The 13287-nt window shown below is 37.6% G+C and overlaps 1 protein-coding gene across 1 annotated transcript; it reads left to right on the top strand.

The window, feature by feature from the left end:
* On the top strand, window positions 1-10635 carry LOC104321093 (semaphorin-4E-like). Its single transcript, XM_009923639.2, has 14 exons — window positions 1-1482; window positions 1893-2038; window positions 2368-2427; window positions 2625-2723; window positions 2915-3014; window positions 3190-3300; window positions 3651-3802; window positions 4119-4294; window positions 5705-5861; window positions 6219-6441; window positions 6910-7025; window positions 7452-7618; window positions 7807-7859; window positions 8935-10635. Exons 1-14 carry the CDS (start codon window positions 1380-1382, stop codon window positions 9558-9560), a joined length of 2289 nt encoding a protein of 762 aa, XP_009921941.2. The 5' UTR covers window positions 1-1379; the 3' UTR covers window positions 9561-10635.
* The last annotated feature ends 2652 nt before the right edge of the window (window positions 10636-13287 follow it).

Genomic DNA, 13287 nt, shown 5'->3' with positions numbered 1-13287 from the left:
TGATGCTGGGTTGGGGCGTAGTTTGGGGAGCCTGGGGCCGCGAGCAGTCACGTACCTGCTGTCCCTCAGGACTGGGCCACCTTTGCTCCACTGCACCGCATGTGCAGTCCATAAGTGCCTGTTAGGGAAGACGTTGAAGCAAAATGTGCTGTGGGAATCTAGGGTCAGCATTAAGAGTTGTCTGCCGAAACAAAGATGTGATGGGACAGGACAGCTGCAAACTTCTGGTGTCTATTATTGCCAGGACCAGCTGTCCTGGGTGCTCTGAACAGAGCAGGTCACCGGAAAGTATAAAACAGGATGGTGGAAAAAGTCTGCTCTCAAATACCATATGTCCTAGGAGATAGATGCTGTTGGCCAAGGAAATGTCTGGGCATGTGGGCAACATCTGTCCGTGCAGGCTCACACCCTGGGTTACAATACAGGGGCTAACAGAAGTTACTTAATAGTTTTCTGAAGTTTCCAACCTGATTTACTAATTTAAATGTATTCAAACCCAAACGATATTTTACTTGGCTTATGCTAATGCAGACGGTTTCCTCGGCTGTTGGCATTTGCTTACAGATGAAAGTACAGAAAGAGCAGAGATTCCCTTTTTTATGAAAGCAGATTTGGAATCTGGCTTTGTGGTTTCTGTAATTGCAGATGACAGCTACCTAGCTTTAATTTTGATCAGTTTTCTAGCGTCGGCTGGAAGGCATATTCATTTAGATAGACTGCCAAAATGCCAGGCATAAGAGTACCTGATTCTAATTAACTTCATAAAATATAAATTCTTTTTTCATAACGTATGATTGATTTGATATGTATATGTATTATTTTTATATAACATACATATAAAACATGGTAAATTACTGTAAATAAAGCAGTTTTAGCTGTGATTATTCTTAAAATAGCTGACTGCTGCAAAATGTTCCCACTTGTTCTTACTGTTTGTGAAATAATACTTAGATACCCTGCAGAAAATCTGAAACATTGCAGCTTGCAAATGAGAATCACAGACATGGCGCAAAGCTTGGTTTGCTGGTAATAGCTTGGAATTGCCATCAGAGTAGTGTCTACTTCTGAGTATAAACATAGGTAATAGCTACAAAATCTTGTAAAAGGGCATGGCTGTCCATCTCTTAAAAAAATGAAGGTAACCAAATATTACAGTGAACTTAAACTCTTTTTAATTTAGGACATTTGGAAGTAGTTGTCTGAACAGAAAATGTAAGAGGTTTTGACAAGTTTCAGAAAATACTTGAAGACTACAGATACTTACTTCAGAGGGCTTCTGCAGGACGTTTTCAAGAACCATGAAGAAATTGCTGCCTGTAATTATTTAATGAAAAGTAATAAAAACTAGGAAGAACCTATTTCTAGTTGACTCTCTGAAAATGAGTAGCACTGCTGTTGTCTTTTACCTTGTTTTGCAATTAATACAAGATACAAAAGCATCTGTTGCAAACTGCATTCCCAGAAAAACAGTAAAATACCAAAGTAAGTGAAAAATAGTAATTTCACAAGCAGAAAGAAACATAGCATGGTGTTGGGAGTTTGTTTTTTATTAGGCATACAAAGAATGCTGTGGACTCTTTCACCTCAAGTGTTGTGGATGCACTCATCCAAATGACAGTGAGGAATGCCTTGAACAATAATTGTTGTAGCTGGAGCTTCTGGCTTATAGGCAATAATAATAGTGTTGTTTATTTTCCTGTAATAAATTGGGAAAAGAATATCCATGCATTTATTCAAATACTTTCATATTATTTAGAAAATGTTCTGGAAATGTGTACAAGCTTTTCCCTTTGTTCTGTTACAATTTATTGTCAATCTGGAATTTTTATTACATAACAATGTGATTGTAGTGTTAAATGTTTTTAAAATAACTTATCTTCTATGTTTTGCAGCTGGAAATATAAACACTTTTATGACAGAAGCATTATCCAATGTTTCCACTCTCCTTGTGAATGAGGAAACCAATACCTTATTTGTTGGAGGCAGAGATGTAGTATTTGCGCTTGACTTGAATAATATTTCTAGAGAAATAGCCAGGGTAAATTAAAGACTTTTTTTTCCCATACCTTCTTTAAAAAAATACTTTGCTTGTGGTTTTCTTAAATTGAACATAATGTTCTGACTTTAAATGTATAGAAGTATTACTATTTCAAGGCTTGAAACTTTATCACAGAATCTTTTATTTTTTTAAGCAAAGCAGTACCTCTCTTCAGGTTATTTATTATGCCTTGTATGTTACGTAGATATATAGGAAAATGCTTATTTACCCCAGTAGGTTCAAAGTCAGGATCATTTAGGGATTTTTTTTACACATTTTGTGGGAAAAAAATCGCAACATACCACCTTACAAGTATTTTTGGCTTTTAGGAATACTGGTTTGCTACACAGGAAAGACAACTGGAATGTATTCATAGAGGAAAGGACAAGGTAGGAACTTCTGTTTCCCCCTCTAAGTTATTAGCTAAAATGAAAATGGCTACAGTATCAAGCTTCTTTTTAATAAACAAAGTAAAAGCAAGTTCATTTCAATCTGTTGGGTTTGTTTGCTTGCTGCTAAGACACCAGGAAATCTTCAGATGCAATCCACTACATTATGTAAATTTTATTTTTCTTTTCTATTTTAGATAAGATGCCAGAACTACATCCTCTTCCTCCATAAAATAAATGACTCTAACTTATATGTTTGTGGAACCAACGCATATCACCCAACTTGTGATCATATGGTAATTATGTTTGAATAAAGGTTTTACTGAAGACATTGGAATAGTATGGCAGATCTTTAAATGCCTTTCTCAAAATATTCCTGTTGAAAATTAGAAACTTTCCTAATTCATTTACAAAAGTATGAAAGACCAGAAAATTACTTAACAAATGTTATTTTTTTTCATCCTGTTTAAATGAATGTTTGCCATAGGTTATCCATGGGACGAACATAAGCTTTCAAGGAAGAGCTGAAGAGAGCAGAGGAAAGTGTCCGTTTGAACCAACTCCAAAGTATGCGTCTGTTTTTGTAGGTATGTTTGGACTGACATGCAACCTGAAATGATTTTCCTCATCTAAACTAAGTTATTGGATACCATTACCCTAATTCTATTTTTGCATGTCATCCCCAATTGGTTCCTTATGATATGTCTCTGCATTTTAAAAATAAGTACTTTATACTTTTTTGTTTCTTCCAAATCTTTACAGATGGGGAATTTTATTCAGCTACTTCAAATAATTTTTTGGGAACAGAACCTATAATACTTCGCAGTATGAGAAATCCTCTAAGAACAGAGTTTAAAACATTGTGGCTAAATGGTAAGAAGTTTTTTTATGTATTTCAGTCTCTTGAACTTTAACTTGGTGTACGAATTCTCTCTAGAATGTAGTAGTATGTTATGTATCAATTTTGTAGTGTGAGCTTTTGAACTAAGGGCAGAATTTAAAAGAATTCGTGACTATGGACTACAGTGATGAGATGAGCCACAGGCCCCTTCCATTTATGAAAGCACAGTTCCTTCTTTTAATGTTTGATAGATTCATAAATACTTCTGAGCTCTTCCCTTGTCCACTAGTCCACAAAAAAGTTCAATTAGACTTAATTTTAAAATAATATCTGGCATTTAGGCTTTTCTTGAAATAAACTTAAAATGTTTGGTGTGTTTCAGAACCAAGCTTTGTCAACATGGAAATAGTGCGTGAAAGTGAATCTAATCCAAATGGAGATGATGATAAAATTTATGTGTTCTTCACTGAAACAGCTATTGAGTTTGAATTCTATGACAAGCTTCTGGTGTCCAGAATTGCCCGTATCTGCAGAGTTAGTATTTGTAGTATAAAGATTTTGTTTAGTGTATTTCAGATGAAGTTTCATAGTCGAGTGATTAACAATGGTATCTACACTGGCTAACCAAACAAAATTCTGTTGCAGGCGTTTTATTTCTGAGCTAGCTCCCTCTTTTTCCTGCTAGAACAGAACCAGCTGTTCAGGTTGCATTTGACATTTAAACCTTTTTTCTTTGCCTTTGAACTGAGATTTTTATTGAAAGGCCAACTATATTTTTCCCCAAAACAACGCTATTAGGTGAAAATTACATCTATTTCTTTATGCATTCTGGTGTTATTCCTTCATTTAGGGTGATCTTGGTGGAAAACGCATACTGCAGAGAAGATGGACATCATTTTTAAAATCCCGCCTTTCCTGTTCCATTCCAGAATTAAACTTCCATTTCAATATTGTCCAAGACATCTTTTTACTTAGGAGAAGGAAGTGGCAGGACAGCATATTTTATGGAATTTTTTCCCAACAATGGTGAGATACAGGGCTACGTATGCTACTAAAGTTTGTAATGAACTGAGTAAGGGTTCTCACTTCAGCATTAATAGCCTGAGTACAGCTTTTTGGCTTTAACTCAGTACAAGAAGCTACCAGCTACTTACGCTGCATGTTTTAATGGACCACATTTGTTTTTCTTACAGTTTGATCCAACTGAGCAAACATTATCATCTGAAACAAAATGGTTTTGGTTCCTGGGCCAAAGCCTTCAATTAAAGACTAACCAAAAGCTTCTCCTAAGCCAAGTTTTTAGAGTTATGTTTTCTCTAGTCGGATGGTGGGGCAATTAAAACTAATTACATGTAAAATTACATAATTACATACACAAAGCCCTGGATTCTTTGGGTCTTTATAGCACTAAAGGAAATAGCTGACATTTCAAGGTGCAGAATTATTCTTCTGTTCCAAAAGAAGTATCTGCCATGGCCTGCTTGTTTAATGTAATGTTCTGTGAAAATGAAAACAGAACTCCAAGGAAATGCCTTACAAGTTTTAGGGCTAACTAGCTTTTTCTTAATGCTCTGACTAATGGAAAAAAAAACAAGACAAAGTATATCAAAATTTTACATGTCAAAAAATACCAATGACAAAGTAGCTGTGAGTAGGTAATTCTCATGTTTTATAAAAGCATCAGAATGCAGCACAGTCAGCACTGTGCAGCTTAACCTGCTGCCACCTATTTACCTGTCAGTTTATACCCACTGGAGCTTACGTGAATTTTATTTCTGGTTATGGCAGGTTGGGTTCAATGTGTGCTACGGTAGGAATTTGTAGAACGTTTATTCCTTTGGGTGTGGCAAAGAGACTTAAATTTGGTATTCACTGGTAGAACTGAAATCACGTCAGTGTCTGATCCAGACACTCCTGAAAGTCTACCTAAATTTTCAGTCATAATTTTGAAAAGCATTATAATTGGAGGCAAAGAGAAGTATTGTGTTTTTCAGTAAGACAAGTGAAAGGCATTAGAAAAAGAACTAATGGTGTGTCTAAGAAGTGTGGAGCCAAAGGGAGGAGAATCCTGTCAAAACGTTGATTACCATAATACTTGGGTTCATCCGTCTGTTTACCAGAAAGGTTGTCAAAAGGTCCTCATTTTCTAAGTTGTTTCAATTTATTTGAGGGCCGTTCCTTGGTTTTTAACAAAAACATATTTAATACCATCTTTTATGAATGTCTTTGTTTTATTCTCTGCTTAGTGAATCATGAAAACTGCAACAGAGAAGTATTTTTAGTGTTAGGTATCTTTTGACTAATCCTGAAAAAGATACAGCAGTGTGCACTGTGGAAATTGGGTTATTTTAGAGTATTTCTTTCTATATAAAAGCCAATAAAACTTGCTTTTATTTTGTGTGTTGTTTTGTTGTTTGTTTTTTTTTTTCTTCTAAGGGGAAGATTAGACATATCAGCTGTTTGTGCATACAGTATGAAAAATATTCAGGAAGTCTTCTCCAAAGGAAGCTACAAAGGACCAGTAACTATAGAACATTCCTCTGTTAAGTGGATGGTATATAGGGGAGAAGTGCCAGTTCCACGTCCTGGTGCTGTAAATATGAATTTACTTGTTCTAACTAAAGAACAGCCTCTGGATTATCTTTTTTTGATAGCAAATCATTAGCTCATGTTTTACCAGTATAAATGCAGTGTTTATAATCAGCAAAGAGATAGCTGCTTTCTCATTCCATCATACAAAGGTTCCTAGAAAAGCTGCCTTGCTTACAGTTCTGCTCCACAAGAGATGTGGGACTATTAGCTAGTTTGTAAAGTGTGAGGAAAATAATGATTTTTATCTTTTGAAGATAAATAGAAATAACTGAATCATTAGAAGGAAATATACCTTTTTTATATACCTTGGTGAAATGTAAAAGCAATTGTAATCATGTTTGTTATGTTTTGTTTCTAGTGCATTGATAATTTTGCCCGGAGTATTGGGTATAATACTTCTTCTGATTTGCCTGACAAAGTTTTGCAGTTTGTTAGAGATCACCCTCTAATGGATAATTCTGTAAATCCAATCGGTAATAGACCGGTGCTACTGAAGAGAGGTTCAAACTATACCAGGATTGTAGTAGACAGAGTCACTGGCCTAGATAAACAAACATACAATGTTATGTTTCTAGGAACAGGTAAGTGCTTTTATTTTAGGAAAAGTTACTATCAATTTTTATGTATTTTGTTCCAGAATTTTTTTCTGAGACTTCAAAAAAGTAAAAGTATTCATCAGCTCTGTTTGAAGTTTTGCATTCAGAAGCTGTCTTGCTAGTTTAATATTTTCATCCCAGTTAGATTAAATGTGTTTGCCTTGTTGGACATTAAAAGGCTCTCTTTAGAAACTTTCCATATCAAAGGAGACTTGGCATAATAATATTTGCAAATTCAGGGATTGTTTGAGGTCTTTTTTTTCACCAGAAAAAAATCATTGCTTCTCTCTTATTGAAAGAAAAAATAAGAATTGCTTTGAAGAATTTAAAAAATTCCCTATGCCCAGGAATGTCTTCTAAATCTCTGTCTAATTTCAACATGAATTATCAGGCTAAAATGTTATGCTATGTTTAAACAAGTTTATCTTTAGAAATACATTTCATTTTATGTAGATGATGGATATTTGCATAAAGCTTTCAATTGTGATGGGGAAATGTTCATTGTGGAAGAGCTACAGCTGTTTCTGTCTCCGGAGCCCGTACAATCTCTCCAGCTGTCTTCTGAAAAGGTAGAACTTCTGTCCCTACATATGGAAAGTGGCTGCTGTAATAGCTTGCCTCAGGCCTTGCTCTTCTGTGTTGTTCTTTCTGGCTTTTAAAGAGCCTGTAAATGTCTCATAATTCTGCTTCTATCGTGTATTCATTAATAACAGAAGTACAAAACATCTTTTTTCTGCAGAAGAAGAATTTGTGTGTGTCAAAATATAACTGAAATAAGCCTTTATGTTCATTAAAAAATTAGGGAAGGAACTCTGATATTTTGCATGCTGTGGAAAGCTAGGTTTTTTCCTCATTCATATCACCATCTATTCTTACAAGATTTTTAGTTTACTGATATTTTTAATAAATACCAGAAAATCTTACAATCCATATTAGAAAATAACAGCTTAAAATCTCACTCACTATTGTAAAAGAGCTCCCTCCTGCATTTCTAGGGAATGCTCTATGTAGGGTCCCTATCTCAAGTGGTGCAGCTTCCAGTTTCTGAGTGCCACCAATACAAGTACTGCTTGGATTGCGTCCTGGCAAGGGATCCTTACTGCGCGTGGTCTCAGTCTGCTAATGAATGTGTTTTACTGACAAATCAAACTGGTCATACGGAGTAAGTAAAAAAGCTGTTGTTTCAGCTGCACACCTGATGTGAGATTGCTTTATCAGTGCACTCTTAATGTCTGTAATGCAAAACTAGGATGATTCCTAGAAATGGAATGATACAAACCAGAACAGTTCTTGTCTGTGTTTTCATCTGTTTGATTTTGGGGATTTTGTTTTGTTGGGTTTTTTTTTCAGGAACTTAATTCAAAGTGTGAAATACGGGGATGCTTCCAGCTGCCTTAGTGTAGGTATGTGAACGTTTGTTTTAAGAAAGAATATTTTAACTTCATGTGGTCAAAATGCTTGTTCAGTTTGTGTCACTGGAATTCTTGCATTACAGAAAAACACAGAATTAAAATCATGTTGATTATTACTTTTGAACTAAGACCCAAAAACCCCACACTGAGCTGGTACTGCCTAATGCTCTTAATTCTCTCAGTCTAAATGTCAGAATACCTCAGTTCAGACTGAAACTCTTACTCTCAAGGGAAGCATAAATGTGACCCATTTGAAGTTACTGGTGTCCCTCCCACACCCACTTTGCAGAAATCACACGACACATCAGATGTCCTATTAAATCTCTCACTGCTTTAGGATGCTGTTCTGCAGATACATGACATACCATTCAAGAGTACACTTTAAAAGAAAGCTATTTGTTATCAGCCATTTAAAATTACTTTCATTATGTTTAGTCTGATTGGGAAATTAATTACTTCTAATGTAGAATTGCAGGTGTGTGTGATCTGGTATTATTATGCAGTGGCTTTGTAATGAGTTGCAAGATACATTGCTTTCTTCATGACACAAGATGTATCTCTTACCTCCACTTAATGTCTCTTTAAAGTCAGAGTTGTCTTTAGTCTTGTATATTTTAGATTGCATGACAAATGATAATAAGGCAATCAGCGGGACAGTTGGGGAACTTTTACATAGCTGATATAAGCATTGTGCAGACATCAAAGCATTTCTGTGAAGAGATGTCATTAACCAATATAGAAGCTGAGGCATACAAAGGTGAATTTATTTATGCATGGTTATGTGTACAGGTGAGGCAAAATCAGATTAAAATGTGGAAGTCTTAAACTTCTAGTCCCATATTCATTCTGTTACACATCAGTGGGAATAAGGCCAGCAAGATGTCACTCACTGATCATCAGACCTGTTAATAATGGGATTTCTTTGTCTTTAACCCTTACCTCTTCATTACCCATTGTCAAGACTGCTGAATTAAATTCTGTATTTATTTGAATATGTATTTGGTTATGTAAGTTAAACTAAATCCCCAGTGTTCTTACTTTAAAAAAATTATCTTCATCATTTCAGAAAATAGTGTGAGAAAATATCTCTTTACCCTTGGAAACAATGTTCATCTTAAATGTGTTCCTCTGTCCAATCTGGCAAGCATCGTGTGGAAGTTTAATGGGAGCAGACTTCAGGCCAAGGACTCTAAATATCTCCTCTATGATGGAGGAATAGCAATATTTAATGTGACAATGGATGCGGCTGGATTCTATGATTGTCTCTCGGTGGAGAAATCCAAAGGGAAGGAATTCATTATCACTGTGGCCCGCTATGCCCTTTATGCCCAAGAAAAGACAGAGGAAGCAAATGTTATTGCCACAGCAAATAAGCATAATGAAGCAGAAGCTGAGGGGTTTCAGTCTTCAGTACCGCCTTCTTTACTGAACGAGGCAGCAAAACAGAAATCTGCGGACAGCCAAAGAGAGAAGCTTGTTTTAAAACTCTTGGGGGCTGGGTTTGCTTTCCTTTTCTTTTTCTTGTTCATTTGGAACTTCTACAAGGGTCATTTATCTCTGCCTTGGAAGAGCAGAGAAACCAGCCAAAAAACCACTGGTACAGCTAGCTTGGGAAGTCCAGCACCAGCTACAGAGGGATCAGGCAGTGTAAGGAAGAGTTCAGCCACACAAACGAACATGTTTGAACATTAATGAATCAATGCTTGTGAGCTTTTCTTAAGGAGTGCAGCGTCAGTGCACTGCACAGTGCAAGTTTCACAGAGAGCTCTGGGAGCTTGCAGCTCAGAGAGCTGTTTGGTTAAGATGACATGATGTTTCCTGTTAAGGAATGTGGAATGTAAATTTGGGTAGGAGTCAGAAACTCTGAATTTAAGTTGACAAGCTGCATTGTGTATTACATAGATGTGTTACCAGTTACTACTTTTAAAAGCAAAATTCCTCGTTTGGGTACCTTTTTGACATGATAGAACCGTAAGAATAAATTTCTTTCAAAAATTGACACTGATCCACTTTTTTGTAATGTTGGGCTTGCCCAATTACAGAAATTTATACTTCAGAAGCTAATAATACTTAGCGTTCAGTGCTTTCACCTTCAGACTTTCTGTTTAATCTACAAATAGCAACTAATTAAGTCTCCCAGTGCCCCAAGAGGTTGCTACTATCCTCATTTTACATGTGAGGTTAAATTACTTGTCACTGACCATAGTGAGTATTGGTGTCAGATCTGGTGCTTTGTTAGAAGTTCCCGAGTCATCTTCCTATATTTTATCTTTCTCTATTTTCCTCTGCTTTCCCTTTATTTAGGCTTTCAAAACACTTTGCACGCATTTATTTTTCTAATGTGTGTTTAGTGACCTTTATGTTACATCTTCCTCTGTCCAAAAATGTCATGAATCAACTTCTGTACTGCATCATTGTTCTGAATTTATTTCTGAGGTGTGGTCAAAATTCAGACATGGTAGCTTCTTTTGTTAAAGGCCATTGAAAGTTGAGCATTTTTTCTCAGGCACTTCTTTCTCCATTTTCAAATAAATGTTCTCTTATGTTTTCTTGTTTGGAAAATAACATGGGTTCTTGATCACAAAAATCCCTGAACAAAAGGCTATGCTGCCTCACTCTGTCTCTTGCCAGATGTGCATAAAGTACAAGGTCGATGCTCTTCTAGACGTGGACGGCTCATTTTTTTCCAATTTTCACATAGCTATGGAAGGAGAAGCCTTCTTCAAAATGGATTCTCCTATGTGGAAGTCTGTACCAACTGTAGCAAGACACCTGCTTTCAAGTTAGACAGGAACGCTCGGAAATGAAGATGACGTGTACAATATAGATACCTGGATAGGAAGGAAGAGCAGATAAGCAGCTATTCAGTGTTTTTTCTCCCTTAAAACGTAAATAGGTTAAGCTTCTTTACATTGGAGCAAGGTCACGGTCTCTTTTTTTTGGATGCCTTCTTTCTCCCTGGATCAAATTATTATTCTGTTACGCTTCATAACAACAGGTTCTTGTGTATTATGTGCAAATACCATAGAAAGAAGGTGAGGTCAGTTGTTGAACTTGCAAGAAGCAAATTCACAGATTACTGTGTCTGTCTGTAACGCTGCTACTTACCAACACAGCAGTGTTTGCACTTTCTGTGGAAGGATGTAAAGGTGGGAACAACGTCAGCCTTTCTAGCAAGGTGAAGCCGTAGGCACAAAGTGTGGACAAGAGAACTATATAAAATGGATGTCTGAACATCGTAAGACTGGACAGCTGCTGGCAAACCATTATGCCAAGACCTGCCTGGCTGCGTTTCAGTGATTGTATCAGTGCAATGCAGAAACCAAGATCTGAGGTGCATATCTTGTCTCACAGTTTGAAAGGGAGCCTACTTCCTTGCAGGGTTCCTTTACCTATATTTCTACTCCCTATATGCAAAGGGCTATATGGAAATTAATGATGCAGACTGGATAGTGGTATGTAACTAATAACATAGGAAGTGATCGAAATTTCCATTCTTATCTTTGGGGACACTCAACTCTCTTCCCATAGTGGAAGGAAGTGCAGATGGAATATAAAACCCCATTTCAGAAAATCCTCACAAGGCTACCAGAATTTGGTTTTAGTTCAATTCCTGCTGATCTAATTACCCTAATTTAAATGTGTAAAATAATTAGCTTCTAAGAGAAGTCATAGATAAGTTACAGTTAACAGGTCGATATGAAAGATACTGTGCCCTACTTTCAGTAGTGTCTTCGGTGCAGTTTTAGTCCTTTTGTCATTAGTTGCCACACTGCACGTAGGAAGGAAGGAGAATATGGGGCAAGAGGACTGCTGGTGCTCAGCGCTGCCACAGCACCAAGGTAGTCCTTGAGCTGCTTGTTCAGCTGCCAGCTCAGAACAGCCATCCAGCGCTGCTCCAACTTGCACCCTGCAGTGACTTTCCTGAGCGTACACCCATAAGCTGTGAAAACGCAAACCTTCCCCATTGCTTCTAACCTCGATTCAGCTCTCTTGGTGCCAAAAATCTTTTGTGCTGACAGCTGCTGCCATTGTTTTAAACAGGGCATTACCTTAGTGTGCTCAGAATGTATTTGTCTGATGTTACACTTAAAATTACTGGCAGCAAACCATAACCCCAAACACGGGGGCAGTAGTAGTGGGGACACTGGAGACAAGGAATTACATGTGTCAGTAAATCTCCCTTCTAAACACACCCTACAAAGTAGAGGTGGAGGTAAAACACTGAAAGCAGAGTGTGAGAAGTGATGTTATTGCTAGTGTTTATGCTGCTAGTATTGAACTCTGATACGAATATTGCCAAATTATGAATGCTACTTCCACCTCTTATTGTAAAATTACTAGCACAGAGCTTACTATTTTGGTGCAAGTTCTGAAGTTATTAACTCATGGAGAAATTAATGTGCAGAACTGGCTGGGATTAACAAAACCTCTCTTGGGAAGATTTCCTATTAAAGTGTCCTGATAAGTTAGGAGTGTAAAGGGGGCTGGGATCATCCAGCAGCGACACTTGAGTCTGCTCATGGGAAGCTTCGTGTTAAAGTAGTGGCATATTTTAAGGCAAAACGGAGGCACTTGTGGGAATCAAGTGCTGGTGTTCGATCAGGATTTGAGTGTACTGGTAGGGGCGTCTGGGAGGCAATACGGAAATAGTTTCCTGCCAAAGCCAAACTTCAGGTTCTTTACTAGGCACGTTTGTATGAGAAGCTTGCACAGTTATTACCTGCACAAAAAAACTGTGTGAAGCTTGTCTACAGCTTCAAAGTTACTGACTTAAAGCCCAGAGTAACTGCACCCTGCCCAATACAGTTGATAATGGTCAATTCTGATTTTTTTCACAAACACACTAGAACAGGTAGTGTTCACATGCAGGCCCCATCCTTGTCCTTCTTTTGTGTGGAAAAACCAGGCTGGATGCACGTTGGGCTTTGCCTACAGAACAGAACGCGAGCAGCGCCCAGAGCAGCTGCCCTTTGCAAAATCTCTGCTGCGAACGTGTTGGATATAAGGAGAAGACATGAAAAGATCCGTTCCTGGTCTGGCCTTCTGTTGCCTTCATGAGGCCAGGATACTGGTGCCTCCCTACCCTTGTGATGAAAAACACGTCTTATTCCTAGACTGACCTGTTCCGCGTCTGCTTCCAGCCCTTGGAGCTTGTTACACCTGCGCTGGCTGAACTGAAGAGCACTCGTGTATAAAATTTCTTCCTACCAGGAAGTTTTTTTTTATGGTTATGATCAAGTCACGCCATACCCTGTCTTTGATGAACAGATGAAGCACTTTTATTCTTTCAATACAGAGCATGGTTTGTTCTCTCTCACGGCTCTCCCGTGAGCCCTCTCCAGTTGTTCAGCATCCCGGAGGTGTGGGCACTGGACCTGGGCAGAGGGTTCCCCAGAGGAGCGGAGGTTCTTCTCCG

The sequence above is a fragment of the Haliaeetus albicilla genome, chromosome 8 (assembly GCF_947461875.1).
Source record: "Haliaeetus albicilla chromosome 8, bHalAlb1.1, whole genome shotgun sequence".
In the NCBI taxonomy this organism is placed as follows: Eukaryota; Metazoa; Chordata; class Aves; order Accipitriformes; family Accipitridae; genus Haliaeetus; species Haliaeetus albicilla.
The sequence above is the reverse complement of the archived record's forward strand: the minus strand, read 5'-3'. Positions and strand labels throughout refer to the sequence as shown.